Source organism: Erpetoichthys calabaricus, chromosome 1 (genome assembly GCF_900747795.2).
Source record: "Erpetoichthys calabaricus chromosome 1, fErpCal1.3, whole genome shotgun sequence".
NCBI lineage: Eukaryota > Metazoa > Chordata > Cladistia > Polypteriformes > Polypteridae > Erpetoichthys > Erpetoichthys calabaricus.
In genome coordinates, this window is record NC_041394.2 from 4,101,690 (window position 1) to 4,120,294 (window position 18,605).

General features: G+C 41.2%; 1 protein-coding gene across 3 annotated transcripts in view; it reads left to right on the forward strand.

The window, feature by feature from the left end:
• Positions 1-18,605, forward strand: part of lrfn1 (leucine rich repeat and fibronectin type III domain containing 1) — a 633,909-nt gene that overhangs the window by 546,402 nt on the left and 68,902 nt on the right. For all 3 annotated transcript variants that reach the window (XM_028795486.2, XM_051933993.1, XM_051934002.1), the window contains one exon: positions 2,057-3,449. In XM_028795486.2, the coding sequence (XP_028651319.1) occupies positions 2,077-3,449 (1,373 nt within the window). In that variant the 5' untranslated portion in view covers positions 2,057-2,076. The remainder of the gene's footprint in view (positions 1-2,056; positions 3,450-18,605) is intronic.

Below are 18,605 nucleotides of genomic sequence, written 5' to 3' on the forward strand. Positions count from 1 at the left end.
GCAACTGACATCATATATAAAAATATAAAAAAAAAAAATAAACAGAAATAAATAAAAGCAAACCCACTCAGAGACCATCAACTGCAATTTGTTGCTGGATGTAAACTCATTGCAGTGTGAAGAAATGCAATAATTACATTTAAAATGCAAGAAGGAAAAAAAAAAAGAAATACATTGTTTGCACTTTAACAGATTAATCCATGCAAACATTTCCATCAACAAAGCCAAGCAAAAGGTTATTTTTAAAAGCCTCTCTGTTAACGTCTGCATTTCAATGACACCTTTTTCTTAACATCTTCACAAATGAGTGCTAAAATTCAGTGCAGTCTGCTAAATTCTAAACTAACATGAATCATGGCCACCAGAGGAACCTTCAAACTGCAGAGCTACGGACCAATTTAGATTCTTATTGATAGGTTGCTCTTTTTTTCTCAATCTTCCCTAAATGCAAAATATTTCAGTTTTACTTGTGTTAGTCCTAAGCCTTAGAAGAGATGTAAGTATAAAGAATTCTGTGACTTCAATTAAACATCTGAGCGAGACAAAGCAGATTCAAATCGTATTTTATGTAATGGCTTTCAAAATGGAAAATTAGGAATAGGTTGGGGTCTCAGGTGGGAAAATGCCCATTTAATGTAATGAGTGAGGAAAGGACAACATGCATGTACTCTGCTGGGCAAATCACCAGTGATAAATTGGATGTATATAAGGAAAGAGTGCGCCAGTGTATACACCAAACAGGGCTGTTCTTAGGTTTTTGGGGGCCCTAGGCAAAGGTACCTTTCAGGGCCCTGCTGTTTCTATCCGTTTGAATGTATGATAATTATTTTATTCAAAAAAATGCATAATACAGTGGACCCTTGACTTACGAACTTAATTCGTTCGCGAGGGCTGGTTGTAACTCAAGTTGGTTGTAAGTGAAGACTATTTTTCCCATAAGAAATAATGTAAATACCCATAATGCGTTCCAAACCTCCCACTGCAACACTTACTTAACCTTTTCATAATAAAAAAGGGTTGTATAATGTGCATAATTTACCAAAACACCAATAATTTTTCTAATGCACTAACCAAAAAGTTATAAAAAGTGCCCAGCCTACCAGAAACAACAATTTCATACTGTACTCACCATTTAATTTGACATCTTTGGGCTGCAGGAAGGGAGAAGGAGGAGAATGAAACGGAAGGTGGTTATTGTTTAGAAGGAGCCACCTTATGCAAATCTTTTCTTTGTAAAATTGTCGAGATGGTGGATTTCGACATGCTGTACATATTAGCGAGATCGGTCACACGAACACCACTCTCATATTTCCTTCTTCGTTTTGATTGTGATCGCTTTCTTTACCTTCGTTACCTTCTCTTCCTTCCTTAGCAATTATGCGTCTTGCTTGCCATGGTCTTAGTGAATTATATATATAGATAAATCACTGCACTGACCAAAATTACGTCCACAAACACAACTGACGCTTACGAATGCTCTCGGCTCTTTTGTTTACAGTCGTGCACGTGACCGCATTCAGGTTGTAACGCAAGATGTTGGTCGTAAATCAAAATACAAATTTTGGTTGTAAATCAAGTTGTTCGCATGTCAGTTCGCATGTCAGACCCATATATCAAGGGTCGACTGTAATTATTTTATCCATATAAATATTTATATATAATATGCTACCATGGCTGTTTTTTTGTCTGTGCAGGATTTTAAATCACCTGTAGCTCGCAAACCATTTTGCCTGTTGACCTGAAATTTGGTACACATATACTACATGACGTGTACTGTCCATTTTTGGGGTGATGATTGACCTCCAAGGTTATTCCTCTTTTTATTTTATTATATTGTAGAATCAACTCTCGGCAGCTGCCAGCAAGGCGGCCGTGCGGCGCATGCGTACGGGTGCCGTTTTCATCCCTACCACCTTTGCCGTCACTTCCCCTACCTCTTCATATCTTAAATATTTGACATGTTCCTGTTCTGCCTGCAAGTATAACGTTTTTGTGGCAGTGTTAAATTCATTTTTCTTGCACTTCAGTAAATCTAAAATGTCTTTTTTTTTTGCAGGACCAGTAAGCTGATATACCATGGAAAGGCTCGTCTTCTGTGTGCTGGTGTTTGGTGTGTTGGTGAAGGCTCATAACTGCCCTGGCCGCTGCATTTGCCAGACTATCTCCCCTACCTTGACCCTGCTCTGCGCCAAAACTGGGCTACTCTTTGTACCACCAACCATTGACCGGAAAACAGTGGAGTTGCGCCTTACAGACAACTTCATCACTGTCATCCGCAGGAAAGACTTTCTTAACATGACCAGCCTTGTCCACCTCACCTTGTCCAGGAATACCATCAGTCAGATTATGCCTCATGCCTTTATGGATCTGAAAGCGCTGCGAGCTCTACACATGGATGGCAACAGATTAAACCTCCTTAAGAATGAGCATTTTAAAGGACTTGTCAACCTACGGCACCTTATTTTGGGGAATAATCAGATTCACCATGTGGGCCCAGCTTCTTTTGATGAGTTCCTAGGGACCATCGAAGATCTGGACCTGTCTTATAATAACCTTGAGACACTTCCGTGGGAAGCCATTGGCAAGATGGTCAATATTAATACACTGACCCTGGATCATAATCTCATTGACCACATAGCTGAAGGAACGTTCTCCATGCTTAATAAGCTTGTAAGACTAGATATGACATCTAACAGACTGCAAAAGCTGCCTCCGGACACATTATTCCTCCGTGCTCAAGTGCTGGCCAATGCCAAGGGTTCCAATCCATCCTCTTTAGCAGTCAGTTTTGGGGGTAACCCCCTACACTGCAACTGTGAGCTGCTTTGGCTCAGGAGGTTAACCAGAGAGGATGACTTGGAAACATGTGCTTCCCCAGAACATCTGATGGACAAGTACTTCTGGTCTATCCAGGAGGAGGAATTCATTTGTGAGCCACCTCTCATCACAAAGCATTATGCCTCCACACCATTTGTAATGGAGGGCCAAGGAGTGACTCTGAAATGCAAAGCTGTTGGAGATCCAGACCCTTCCATCCACTGGATTTCTCCGGATGGGAAGTTAATCCACAATTCTTCCAGAACGATCATTTTTGAAAATGGAACTTTGGATATCATGATCACCACTCTTAAGGACAGCGGCTCTTTTAATTGTATCGCAACTAATGCTGCCGGAGAGGCCACAGCTCCAGTGGAGGTCACCATTGTCCCTCTGCCCCTTTTTGTAAACAATACCAGCCACCTAAAAGAGTCAGATCCAGGCTTATCGGACATCACTACATCCTCTAAGTCAGGTTCCAATGACACCAAAAACCAGGACAAAAAGGTTATGGCAGGAGAGTTGACTTCATCATCAGCCATCATCCACTGGCCCTCAGAGAGTCATATCCCTGGCATTCGCATGTATCAGATCCAGTACAACAGCACTTCAGATGACACTTTGGTCTACAGGTAGGATGCTGACTTCTTCTTTTACCAGTAGAGAGTATGTCATGTGTGTTGTTTAGCTTGATGTGTGAAGGTATGTAAACGCAACAGACTAAAACAGTAAGGAGGATCCAGCATTCTGGTGAAAATGTTACCCTTCATATTGTTGAGAACAGCCAGGTGCTCAGTATTCTTACACGTAAAGCTGTGATTTGTAACTCCTGTACACTTTGTTAAGGAAAATATTTATCAAAACAGAATGCTTAAATGTATAGAGTCAGACCTCTAATTAATTATACTAATTTCTAATGGAATCTGTGATGAGCTGCCTGGTGGGTATGGTGGAAAGGGCATCGTAGAAAAGGATATGATCTAGCAGAGCTGTTTGAAAAGAATGGAAAACCAAATTAGTGGACCAGACGTAAACAGTCATGCCAGTATGATAAGAAGGGCTTTGCCAGTGGACAAAAGCTCTGGGTGGTGCAGGTGAGAAAAGGAGATGTCACAATCTTCTAACAGGATTCTGTAGAGTAGACGTCGATATTTAAAAGTCAATGTATGAGGATGTAGAACACATGTAAGGTAAGGAGAAGGACAGAATGCACCCTTACCAGTTGAGTGCAGCACACGTGAATAGAAATTTGACCATGCTGCCCTTTTAATTCACATCTAGAAAGACATTGGGGGCACCCTATGATCTCTTTAAGAGTTAAGGCTCAGAGCTAGAGAAGCATAAGGAGCTGCCAAAGACAATTCATCCCTGTTGGAAAGTGAGACAGGGTGGGTGCTCACCGGTTGGAGCAAGAAGCCAAGGGAAGTGAAAGCAAGACAGAGAAAGAGAGAACAAGAGAGATAGGAAGTGATAAAAGGGAGTCCTTGAAAGGTATGGAAGTAGACTCACCACCAAAGCTGGTAGAAAGGAATTCTTCCCCAGACCATGTGGGGATGACCGCCCTGGTTCCATTGTGGGCCACGGTTACAGAGCTTTGAAGCTCAACCCTGTAGGGGCCTGTGGTCACCGCCAGAGGGCGCCCCAATGCCTTGGGAGCCCGGGACCTCAGCACTTCCGCCACACCCGGAGGTGCTAGGGGGAAGAAGAGCAGGGACACCCAGAGTGCTTCCGGGGATGCAGCCAGCACTTCTGCCACACTGGGGCGTGTTGGTGGAAGATTGCCGGGAAACACCTTAGCACATCTGGGTGATTATAAAAGGGGCCGCCTCCCTTCATAGGATGACTTGAGTCAGGTGGAAGAGGACGAGGTCTCTGGAGGAGGCAAGGAGGAGGCCTGAAGAGAGTGTAAGGCATTCGTAGTTGGCCTGGACTTGTGGGGACTTTTGGGGTTTGAGTGCACTTTATTGTAAATATCAAATGTATAATAAATGTGTGTTGGGTGATATGAATGTGTCTGCCTGTCTGTGTCTGGGCCAGCCGCCACAACATACATCAGAGGTCTGTATCATGTATCTATCTTATATCTGCCCTAACGTCTGATTGAACATACGTTTGCTGGCCATAGTGGGCTAACCTATCTCCCCGCATCGCAAATGCTCTAAACAAAACTAGTCACGCTTCCATCCATATGAGGGTACAGCAGATATATGACTTATAATACAGTACATACTGTATATGTATTTAACAGCTATGATAAACAGATATGTTTCAGATATATGTGTGTACTTTTACTGTTATATGTTAAGTGTACTTTCTCTGTTTACTAAGAATAAAGAACTCTGTACTGTATAACACTCTGCTACCAGTCGAAGAAGATGCAACAAAAGGATATGATCAAAATGGAGCATATGATATTATTTATCTTGACTTTCAGAAAGCATTTGATAAGGTGCCACATGAGAGGTTGGGCATCAAAGTCGGAGTCGGAGCTCAGGGTGTGTAGTGTAGATGGGCACAGAATTGGCTAAAACACAGGAAGCAGAAAGTGATGGTTCAGGGAACCTTATCAGAATTGGGTGAAGTTAAGAGTGGTGTCCAGCAGGGGTCAGTGCTGGGGCTGCTGCTATTTTTAATATATGTAACTGATTTGATAGATAGATAGATAGATAGATAGATAGATAGATAGATAGATAGATAGATAGATAGATAGATAGATAGATAGATAGATAGATAGATAGATAGATAGATAGATAGATAGATAGATAGATAGATAGATAGATAGATACTTTATTAATCCCGATGGGAAATTCACATTCTTCAGGATAGGAATATAAGTAACAAGTTGGTTAAGTCTGCAGATGATAGCAAGATAGGTGGATTAGCAGATAATCTTGAATCTGTTGAATCATTACAGAAGGACTTGGACAGCATAAAGGCTTGGGCAGATGAAATTTAATGTAAGTAAATTTAAAGTAATACACATAAAAAGTAAAAATGTGAGATTTGGATACACAATAGGAGCTCTGAAAACTGAAAGTAGACCTTGTGAGAAGGATTTAGGAGTCATAGTGGATGTGTCATTATCAACTGCCAGACAGGGTTTAGAAGCCATTAAGAAGGCAAACAGAATGTCAGGTTATATAGCGCCCTGATGTGTGTAGTACAAGTCATAGGAGGTTATGCTGAAGCTTTATAACACACTGGTGAGGCTACAAAAAGGACATAGCAGCACTAGAAAAAGGTCCAGAGAAGAGTGACTAGACTGATTCCAGGGCTACAGGGGTTGAATTATGAGGAAATGTTAAAAGAGCTGAGCCTTTACAGTTTAAGCAAAAGGAGATTAAGAGGTGACATGAGTGAAGTGTTTAAAATTATAAAGGGTATTAATCCAGTGGATCGGGACTGTTATATTAAAATTAGTTCAACAAGAACACAGGGACACAGATGGAAACTTGTGAAGGGGAAATTTCGCACAAACATTAGGAAGTTTTTCTTTACACAAAGAATGATAGACACTTGGAATAAGTGACCAAGTAGTGTGGTAGACAGTAACTTTAGGGACTTTCAAAACTCGACTTGATGTTTTTTTGGATGAAATAAGTGGATCGGACTGGCGAGCTTTGTTGGGTTGTATGGCCTGTTCTTGTTTAGATTGTTCAAATGTTCTAAGGTTCAGTCTCATAGCATATCCGTCCATAGCTCCTTGAATCCAATCTTGTTCATGTGTCACTCCTGTGTGCACATATTATTTTGTAGTTTCCATATTTCTATGAAATCAAGTGCATTATGGCCTCAAAATGCCAACAAGATAAGAGTTTGAAGTAATCCAAGAGGAAAAAACATGTCATTGATTTAGAAACAAAGTTGAAAGTTATCAAACAATATGAAAGGGGCAAAAAATTGTAAGTTATCACACGGCGACTTGGGTTGGTCCCACTCTCCAGTAATGAGAATTTTGAGAAGCAAAGACAAGGTAACGGTGGCTTTTAATGAATCTGCACAAAAGAAATCCACAATAGCGTAGCACTCCTGGGTCCAGACCTGACAGAGTATTGATCTTTAAGTAGCCAAGATCAACCTGAGGAACCTGGAAAAGCCGACATAAAAGCAGGTCCATAATTTGCATTGGGAGGGCTGCAGGCACAGCACATAGAAAGCACTTCAGATGGATCTCCTAGAGTCCATCAGCTGTGATGCATAACTGTCAACGAGTCCCACACCCCTCAGGTCATTTAATTATTAACTAAGCAATGAAAGGGTCCTATAGTTGATAGGGAGAAGTTGCTTGCAACTTGGTTTGAGAACCAGAACTAAGTGCATCCCTAAGCATCATGACGATCACAGCAAAAGCGATGTGCTTGTTTAAAATGCTTAAGGAAAAGCATGGACCTGAGTACGAGTGTATTTGACTTGTCCCTTATAATTATCGAGATACGCCTGTGCTGACTTGCATCCCCAATGCCGGGGTTATAGATCAGACATAAGATAAAGGATACTTGTAATTCATGTCCGAGAATCTAAATGTTAAACTTTCAGTATGATTAAGTTAATGCATTTTAATGTTAATTTATTAGCATTATATTGGCAATATTTGTTTTGTTTCCTTAGAGTGCTGCCATTTTTCATTTGATTTTTATGGTCACAGCCATATTGTTTATATCTTTGCCAGTCATATGACATGCGTAGTATTAGAAAACAGTTTTCCTGCATATTCTGGGTTTTGACACATAAGGTGTAGTTTTCACATGTTGCCTTGAAATTTTAAAGTTGATTATAATGAACACCTTAGTTTTCTTTATTCACAGGATGCAGTTTTGTAAGTCACATGACCTGGATCATTGTAGTGATGACATAACGAAAATTACATTATTAATAAGGTGGAATTCACACTACTCATTATGCATCGATGGATAAAACAACTTCATGAAATCTTTAGCAATGTTGTCATTTCCCTTTTTCGATATATTTTGTGCCTTTTCCTGAAAAGAACCTGGCAATTTATGTGTGTTTTCAGGAGTTTTTGATTTTGATTTTGAGGTTTAACACAATTTTGAGGAACTTGTTATTTATTAGCATTTTTCCACAACTGTTTTTTGTTTTTCTTTGAGTGCTACTATTTAGTGAATCGTGTTGTCCTCATGTGAACTTTGGTTGCAAGGGGTGTGGCCTTAGGGGGTCACAATTTCAAGGAGCCAATTGGTGAAAGGTTAAAAGGTCATCTCGATAGCCATTTTGTGTCCAAGTTTGTGGGAAAAATTACGAAAAAGTAGTGTATGTTTAGTTTATGCTTCTGGCATCAATTTTTGTTTTAGATATTAATTCGACTGCCATTTTGAGTTTCCGATTTTGGCTTGACAATTTTGCTTTATTGACTTCCTGGCTGCATTTATTTGTTAGATTTTTATTTTTATTTCTTCTTCTCATCCTTCATTTCAGTGTCAGAACAGGAGTTAGCTTATATGTCAAGTATGGCCTAGTGTTGGGATTTTGTTTTTGGTTTTATCTTTGTTTTGCCTTTGACTCTCGAATATGGCCTTGTCTTTTTGTTTTTTTTTGGTATCCCTGGTTTCTTTTGATCTCACGGTTCAGACTCTTACTTTGCTTGAGAAGGTTTTGTTCTTAATTATCGTATCTCAGTATTTTTGTAAACTCACAATAATCTTGGAGTACTTCTGTGTTTACTTAACAACATGGAAGTCAAATTACAAATGGTGTCAAAACATTATTTAAGATTACAGTGTGCAGTACTGATTAGGATGCATGCACAATTTTGTATAAATATTTTCTTTTTTTATTATTACTAGGGCGCTCTGCCTCCTGCTCTCTTTGCTCTCCATCCTCCGGGCGGGTGCTACATGCTAGCCATTTCACTGCTCTGCCACTCACGTATGGAGAAGCAGATGTACAATTTAAACAGATTGTTATTTTCATGAGAATTGTTACATATGCATAATAGAACTATTTTACATTACAGCAAGTAATTAACTGTAGTAAAAAAAAGTAAAACGTAATTAATTGAAAGAAAATTATGTTTTATGTTGTGTTAGAGGTATTTGTTGCATTATACATTTTCGTTCTCTTTGGCTTTGAAATTAACACAAAAATACTTTTTAAACTTACTGTTTTACTGTAAAACAATTTTTTGAATAAACTTTTCATCAATATCACATTGAATTTTGATTACGTGTTTGGACTTACATTGTGACAATGCAACGTATAACTGCCCGTGAGTGAATATCATTTCTTTCTCTGTTTGTCCCTGTAATTTGTTAATTGTCGTAGCTAAAGCTATTCTAACGGGAAACTGTAAACGTTTTAATACGAATGTCATATCAAGATCTCCTTTGGTGTCTAATGTTATCCGTGGAAGATGGACTACATTGTCCTCACAGGTGGTGCAGTGGTAATGCTGCTGCTTTGCAGTAAGGAGACTGTGGAAGATTGTGAGTTCGCTTCCCGGTTCCTCCCGGTGTGGATAGCGCTTTGAGTACTGAGAAAAGCGCTATATAAATGTAATGAATTATTACCTTTCTTGTCGCCTGTTAAAATTTTACGTCAGGATTGTTCGGCCGATTTTTAGTACAACTAATCTTGTTCCATTGCATAGTCCATCATTCATACATAAATTACGCAATAACATTACGATTCATCCTTCTCTCAACAGTAATTCGACCAGTGGAAGACCGGACAGTGTTAACGATTGTAGATATTCTACAGGATATTTTAAGTTGATGTTTTCATCTTCCACACCATCACCACCAACTGTTTCAGCAGAGTCTATTGATACACATTTAACCAATTTGCTGTGTAACCGATCAATAATTATCACGTTAACACGTTTGACTTCATCGTTTCTCTGTGCTAGGATTGCCCGTGTACTCATTTCTTCTGTTGATAACCCTTCGGGAAGAAATTCTTCAATAAGATTTGGACATAATAAGTCTTCTTTTATGGGAACTTAAAGTGAGGAAAACGTAAAAATATATAAGAGCTGAGAGAGCAGGAACTGTATCTGACAAAAGTATTCACGAATGAGAGATGAGAGGACTTTGGGCGTGGTTGAAAATGTTGAGAGGAGGGTGGGACTTGAAAAATCTCTTGGCAATAGTCTCGTCTCAAGATTTTCTTTTATAACAGAGAGATTTATTCATTTATTTTTATTGTTATTTTTGATGACATCATTACATCGCTATTTCATGGATATTTTCATCATAGTGTTTCCTTATGGCCGCAGCTATATTTCTGATCAGTCACTGGGACCGTTGCCACCATATGACTGAAGCTTCCCTGAGTCACAACAGATGGGAGGACAAATCCTGCAACAAGCTTTGATATGTCAAATGTAAAATCATAAAGAGGAAAATTGAACAGTTAACTATTTACAATTATGTATAAATCTCTCATTGTTGTGGCTGTGAGAAACATCCTAAAAGACACTCCAGTTCCCAATACACAATCCTCCTTTTTTCCTGCAATTATACCCCATCCTTATATACCTCACCTACTGTTCCATGAACTGTCCAGAAACCCCACCTCCATTTCCAGTTCCTCTGTTCAAGATACCACCCCTTATCTTCCATCTAGCATCAATCATTTCCCTGAAGGCAACTCTCCATCCACCCTCCCTACTGGACTCAACAGTCATCCTGCCACCAGGCTTCACCCCAGACAGGATGCTATTATAATCTTTTATATAAACATCTACGTGTGGAAGTGTGTGTATCTGTCTGGAAGTGATAGGTGGAGTCGGGGTAACGGCTCCACCTCTGAGGATACACAAGCAAGGCCAACACGTCATTGCAAGCACTTCATCAAAGCGAAACCTCCTAGGGGATAGATGCCCAGAGCAGTTTCTTTTAAATTATCTGACATCTGTACATTTCAATATTTTTTCTGATGATTTCAATAAGGCTTTTTACACCACGGGCTTACACAGCTAGTATATATATTATATACATATATATATATATATATATATATATATATATATATATATATATATATATATATTGTGGCGGGCCCCTTCTACGCATGTTCTGGGGGAGCAAACATGAACTGCTCAATACCTCCCCCGGGACACTTGGTGGCAGCCTCCATGGCTGAGAATGGTGCCTCAGTTTCCCACAGGGCTCCATGGGAGATGGAGTTCTCCACAGCCTTGTTGGGATCTGGGGTGGCCGCCAGGGGGTGCTGCATGGGTCTCTGAGCCAGCCTGGACAACTCTACAGCCCTGCCCGGAAGTGCAATCAGAAGCAGGTGATCAAGCACCTGGAGTACTTCCAGGTGGGCTATAAAAAGAGCCGGCAACTACCACTCAGGGCCAGAATTGGGAGGAAGAGGACAAGGATGCCAAGGAGGAGGACTGGTGGTGCCAAACAGGAGTGTTGTGTTGTGTAGTTTAAGTGCTTTTGGGACTGTGTTGTGGGTGGGGGGTTCACGGGGAAGACATGCCATCCAGCTGAAGAAAAATAAAAGTCTTGTTGGATTTTACACGTGCCTCTGTGTCGGGTGCTATATAGCACTATTATCGCTATATATACATATATGGAAGAGAAGGTCTGTAATACGGTTTGCATATTTGCAGTTGGAGATCCACAAAGGGAGAAAACTGAATCATGCATCATAAAGTAGTTTTTATTCCTGAGCTTTCAACCCCTACCAGGGGTCTTCATCAGAGGATAATGCTTAGACTTACAAGAATCAAAGGCAATATAGAGCAAAAAAATTACGTGGAGGGGGTGGGGGGAGGGTGGCTAATTTAGTGTGATCGGTGGGGTATTGGGTGTACAGTTTATTTATTATGAACATGTTCTTCTTAAGTTTGCATATGCTGGATTTATGTCCAAGTGTCTGTTGATGGCGTTCTTATTTGATAACCAGGATTCAGCCAGCTCTCTGGCACTTTTGGTACTGGCCTTAAATTTTACTTGTACATTGTCCCAGTTAAATGTATGTCATTTTGATTTAGTATGCGTGTAGATCAGTGATCGTGAGTCCTTTCTTCTGACGGCGTTGCGATGTTCCTGTGTACGTGTTGCGATTCTTTTTGAAGTTTGTCCTATGTATACCGCTGGGCAAGAACTGCATGGAATGCTATAAACTGTGTTTCGTGTTTCTGCTGTCGATTTCTTGTTTTTAGCATTAAAGAGGACTGTGTGTGTGTGTATACTGTCACACACATACAATTGGGAGGCAACCACAGGGCACATTTGACAGTAATTACTCACTGAGTTAGGGCTTGGTACTGTCATTTAATACCAGTCTTCTACCGCCCTCAAAAGAAAAAATGATTGACAGACTGACCTCCAATGATGTCACTTCTGTTTTCCAGTCTAACAAACCCGCCTCTTCCTCTGAGTTTCCAGTAAATCTTGGGGTGGTCGGGTGACAACCATCTGAAGAAGACTTGCTTTGTCTTTGTTTCATTTACAAACATCATCATAATATGTGGTGATTACTTCTGTGCCCCAAGCCTATGAGGCCTCTTTTCATCTGTTCTTTTATAATATATAGTGTTTTCATATTAATGTAGATACCAAATAAGGTAGTGAAAAAAGAGAACAAACACAGAAAGTGTTTTGGAGCACTTTGCAGCCAATTCCGGATAATTAAAAACGATAACATCCATCCATCCATTTTCCAACCCGCTGAATCCGAACACAGGGTCACGGAGGTCTGCCGGAGCCAATCCCAGCCAACACAGGGCACAAGGCAGGAACCAATCCCGGGCAGGGGGCCAACCCACCGCAGGACACACACAAACACACCCACACACTAGGGCCAATTTAGAATCGCCAATCCACCTAACCTGCATGTCTTTGGACTGTGGGAGGAAACCGGAGCACCCGGAGGAAACCCACGCAGACACGGGGAGAACATGCAAACTCCACGCAGGAAGAACCCGGTAAGCGAACCCGGGTCTCCTAACTGCGAGGCAGCAGCGCTACCTCTGCGCCACCGTGCCGCCCTAAAAACGATAAAATTTAAAAAAAAAAGTATATTAACAACGCAATAGTCTTTCTGTCATCAGTACCTGGCGGACTGTGCAAGATGGCATTTCCTCGATTTATGAGGCATTCTGGGAGGAAGAGGTGGGTCCAGGTGGACAGATCCCGGAAATGATGTCATAGATGAGCCAGTGCCTATCCTTCTTGTCTTCTGCAGAGGGAGGAGAATTGAGATCATTATCATGCAGCACCATCTCATGTCTCGGTGGAGAGTTACAATCACTCAAGCCCTTAAGCGTTTTCTCATGCACACCCATGTGACAGTAGTAAACAACAGTAATTGGGTTTCCTTCAAAATCTCAATTGGATGTTTTTTTTCAAAAAGTTACAGGAACACAGCTGTACAGATTGACTTAGCTGGAATTACATATTTTCTGGCCAAAGTTTTCTGATGTTCTGCTATCCATGTTAATAAATTGCCAGAGAACACATTTACCATATGCTTATCATTCTTTATTATACTGATTTTTTTCACATTCATAATTGTGAATAAATTAGGTTAATAAAATGATGTGTCAATGCATTTACACCGCTCTGAGCAGAAACGCTTTGACACACACTTACCATCTGTGAAAACGGTGGAGCTAGACGTGCAGAGTAAAAAAAAAAAAAAAAAAAACAGGCAGGTCCAAAAGAGTAATTGAATTTATAAGTGTGAATGTAGGTTTGGATTTATGCTTGGAAGATCCCCCTCAGGTGTGTCCATGCTTTATATTGTAGAGCTGTTTTGAAGAGAAAAGACCATTCATCCCAACATAGCTCGTCAATCCTATTCACCTAATTTTTCCAAAAATAGAGTCTTGAAGGTCCTCAAAGTTCTACTGTCCACCACGCTACTTGGTTATTTATTCCATGTGTCTATGGCTCTCTTTGTGCAGACACCAGTCCCAGCAGATAGTAAACAGGAGGTAAATAACTCTAGTAATGTTTCCCAAGTTCTAGTGGTCCCTAAACATCATTTTGAATCACAAGAGCAGGCGTGGTAGTTTTTCACATTTCCAAAAAATGCTTCAATTAAAAACACCCTAACCCTAACCTTAAAACCATATCTGTTCAGCTCGTCCATATGTTCCTCCTTCATCCTTTCCTACTTTTTTGGTAATCTCCTTCAAAAAATGATCTGTCATCTGTTTTTTCTATGTGATCTCTCATTGAGCAGTCATAGAGATGCCTTTAGCTTTGCACTTCAGCCACTAGTTTCTCTTCAAAGTTGTCCAATATTTTTCATGTCCACATCACCAATTTTGGATTTGCAATACATGGCCAAAGAACCTTCTGCATCTCTGCCAGTGTGATTTTTTTCTCCATTGCCCTCAAGACACTTGTGGGTTCTGCAAGCATAAATCTGAGGCTATATGTCCTCTCAATTATTTTGACTTTGGTTCAGCAAAGCGTCAGGTCAGGTCAGGTTGGTGAGCATGCACTGGTACAGCATGTCACTGCACTCACCACAGGACGAAACAGCGTAGGATCCTGGTTGGCAATCCCCCAGGCACCCTCCGAAAATGACCATTTATCTGCCACAGCCAGGTGATATGTGGGCATCCCCTTGGCCTGGTCCAGCCACTCAGTAGTGGGGATCCTGTTTTTTGGTCTGGTCCGATTCAGGAGATGGACGTCTGAAGTGGAACTCCGTTAGCAGCAGTGTTATTTTTTCTCTTATATTTTATCATCATGAGGTATCCTGTATTTAATCAACCCGAGGGGGTTCAATTACAGTATATGCAAGCACATATAAACATGACCGGCAGAGGAATCGTTTAGAAAGAAATGGAAAGGACAGCTAAAGCTTCATCCAAGTCTAGACAGGCATCAAGTCCATACTCATGGTACAGCCTTTCAGAAACTGACCTGGAACAGACAGGCAAAAGCACAGATTTCTCGGGACCTGGATCTGCTGCATTGTCTTCAGCTGAGAGAGAAAATGGGAGCGAATGTGCAAGTGAGCCAGGTTAGATTCATTGAAACTGAAAATGGCCTTACCTTCCGCATTGTCGTCTACTCCTCGCGAGCCGGGAGCATCATCTCTAACCAGGTTTGGCACTTCACCCATAGAGCACGGAGAAGACTAAAATGATCTCTCCAAACTGAAAGTAATGATCACTGCAATGGCCACCACCAGCACTCAAAACATAAAGGAGCTTAAGAGTGATTTAAAGAAAGATATAAAGAAACAATGAGGATCCTGCAAGCTGGTTCACCCTTGGGGATTCATGCCACATGGCCGTAGTGCTACAACTGACACTCCCTCCCAATGCAGGCAATGTGCCTCATTCAGGACTCTGTTAGCAACCACTCATTCGACACAAAGTCAAACCAGAGATACCCAAGGATTCTCCAAAGAGACACAGTACTGAAGGAGTCCAGACTTCATCTCAGGTCACTGGAGAGCGTCCATGTCTCGCAACCATATAGCAAAACAGGAAGCAGCAGGACTCTAAACACTTGGACCTTCATCCTTTTGCAGAGATATCGGGAGCACCACACAACCCTTTCCAGTGACCTCATGACCCCCCATGCTCTCCCAATCTGTCTACTGACTTCATAGGAAGAGTCACTAGAGACATGAATGTCACTGCTGACGTAAGCAAACCTCTTGATGAGGTTGACACTCTCTCCGTAGACAGACACACTGGTAACGGTTGTGCCCAAGAGATCATAAAGGTCTGGATCTCGGTTTTTATTCAGGACACTCACAAACCGAGACAAATAGGAATAAAATAAATAAGTAAAATAAACTGAATTGAATTGAACCTTCACAAGGACTCTGGAGACTTCATGGGAGTAGTAGCCCAACCAGTCTACATGTTTTTTATGGACTTGAAAAAGACATACTGTACAACCATGCCACTCAGGGTGTCCTGTGGGAGTTGCTTCAGGAGTACGGGGTACTAAGCCTGCTGTTGTGAGTTTTTTAGCCCTTGTACAATTAGAGTGAAAGCTTGGTTTGCATTGCCGTCCAACAGCTGGGTGTGTGACTACACCAGGGCTGCCGCCTGTCAGCATTTTGAAGTGCAGCCAAAGTGGGAAGGTTGTCTAGTTTTTGGTGACCTCAAGAACACATTTCTGCTTTTTGCAGATGGTGTGATCCGGTTGGCTTCACTGGTCTGTGACCTCAGACACCCAAATGTAAAGCATCTGGGATGAGGATCAGCACATCGATGTCGGAGGTCATGGTTTTTAGCCGGAAAAGACTGGAGTGACCACTTCAGGTTTAGGATGAGGTGTTGCCTCAAGCAGAGGAGTTTATCTGGGGTCTTGTTTATGAGTGAGTGAAGAAGGGAGTGAGAGATTGATAGACAGTCAGGGTGAAGAACGATTCAAGCTAAAAGGCAAAGCTCTCAATTTCCCAGTTGTTGTGCATCACTGTTCTCACTTATAGTCACGAGCTTTGAGTAGTGGAAAAAAGAACTTGATCAGGGATACAAGTGGCAGAAATGAACTTTCTTTGAAGGGTCTCTGGGCTCAGGCTTAGAAAGAGGGTGAGGGGTGCAGACAGTTGGGAGAAGCTGAAAGTAGAGCTGCAACTCCTCTGCATCATCAGCTATCCAGATGATGTGGTTCGATCATCTGACTAGGATGCCTCCTGGATGCCACCCTGGGGATTTGTTTTGGGTATGGGCAACCAGGAGGAGACCTGGGGCAGACCCAGGACATACTTGGGATATTATATCTCTCAGATGGTCAGGATCCTTACATCAGGAGTTGACAGAGGTGACGGGTCTTTACTTAGACTATTGCCAAAGTGATCCAGGCCCAGATAGGTCTGGCAAAAAATGAATTGAATTCTGTGAAAGTCTCACCTCAAGGCACTATATACTTCTAACACTTTTGCTTTAGAAAGTCCAGACGGTAACTCTAGAGATCAAACAAGAACTTCCTCCATCATTAAAAATGTTTTGCACAGCCTGTGGTGCTGCATTGTGTTTTCAAACTCTACTTTCATATTTTCAAGCTTAGTGCTTTACTTTAGCAAAGTGACTCACATCTGACCCAAAGTTCCCACTCCACACCTCATATGGAACCACTTGCATTCCCAGCCCTGACTTGCTCCTTCTGTTCTGACTCAAAATTATTGTTGGTTTAGTAGACACCTTCAAATCCTCACAATGCACATAACGGATAGAGAGACAAGCAATAAAAAAAAAAAAAATCTAAAGTAGGCACGGCACAGTATGCAATAACATTGTCATACGCTAACTTTGTCTGGGAAGTTTTTTAAAGTTCAAAGTCCTGAAACTTTGAAAGAGCAGAAAATGCTAAATCTCATAAAAAAGTAATTACGAATGCATTTCCTCAACTATATATAGAAAATATGAGACAAGAATGAAAGCTCAAGGCCAAGTACACCTTGAATGATGTTTCTCAGGAGAAGCCCAATTTAATATCCAGTGAAAAATAAAGCTTTCATTGTATTAGTTTATGAGTTGCATTTTATTTCTTTTTAAATATATGTCTATAAAACACTAAAATGAGTGTGGGCTTTCGGTGATTTGTAAAATATCAGTAGAAAATGGGATGTAGGAGAACGGTTTGTTTGGTTGCTGCACTCTAATTGGATAATTTTCCATCCATCCATCCATCCTACAACTGAACACCAGCAAAACCAAGGAACTGGTGGTGGATTTTAGGAGACCCAGGCCCCTCATGGACGCCGTGATCATCAGAGGTGACTGTGTGCAGAGGGTGCAGACCTATAAATAAATAAATATAAATATAAATAAATAAATAGCTGGGAGTGCAGCTGGACGATAAATTGGACTGGACTGCCAATACTGATTCTCTGTGCAAGAAAGGACAGAGCCGCCTGTACTTCCTTAGAAGACTGGCATCCTTCAACATCTGCAGTAAGATGCTGCAGATGTTCTATCAGATGGTTGTGGCGAGTGCCCTCTTCTACGCAGTGGTGTGCTGGGGAGGCAGCATTAAGAAGAAGGATGCCTCACGCCTGGACAAACTGGTGAGGAAGGCAGGCTCTATTGTTGGCATAGAGCTGGATGGTTTGACATCCATAGCAGAGCAACGGGCACTCAGCAGGCTCCTATCAATTATGGAGAATCCACTACATCCATTAAACAGTGTCATCTCCAGACAGAGGAGCAGTTTCAGCGACAGACTGCTGTCACTGTCCTGCTCCACTGACAGACTGAGAAGATCATTCCTCCCCCAAACTATGCGACTCTTCAATTCCACCAGAGGGGGTAAACGTTGAACATTATTCAAGTTATTGTCTGTTTTTTACCTGCATTTTTTATTACTCTTTAATTTAATATTTTTTGCTGCTGGAGTATGTGAATTTCCCCCTGGGATTAATAAAGTATCTATCTATCTATCTATCTATCTATCTATCTATCTATCTATCTATCTATCTATCTATCTATCTATCTATCTATCTATCTATCTATCTATCTATCTATCTATCTATCTATCTATCTATCTATCTATCTATCTATCTATCCATCCATTAACTTTCTACTGTTTGTCCACGCTGGGTCGTGGGGGCAGCGGATGCCCCTTTTTCTCAACACCTCCTCCAACTCCTCCAGAGGGGATACTGAGGTCTTCCCAAGCCAGGTGGGAGATATAATCTCTATGGGAGAACGTCCAGAAAGTATCCTAATCAGATGCCTGAACCACTTTAAATTTTATTACATTAATTTATTATCTAAATCAGGGGGTCTTCAGTCACGCTCCTGGAGGGCTGCGGTGGCTACAGGTTTTCATTCCAGCAAGTTTCCTAATTAGAACTCCGTCTCAGTCAGTTGCTGATAATGAAACTTG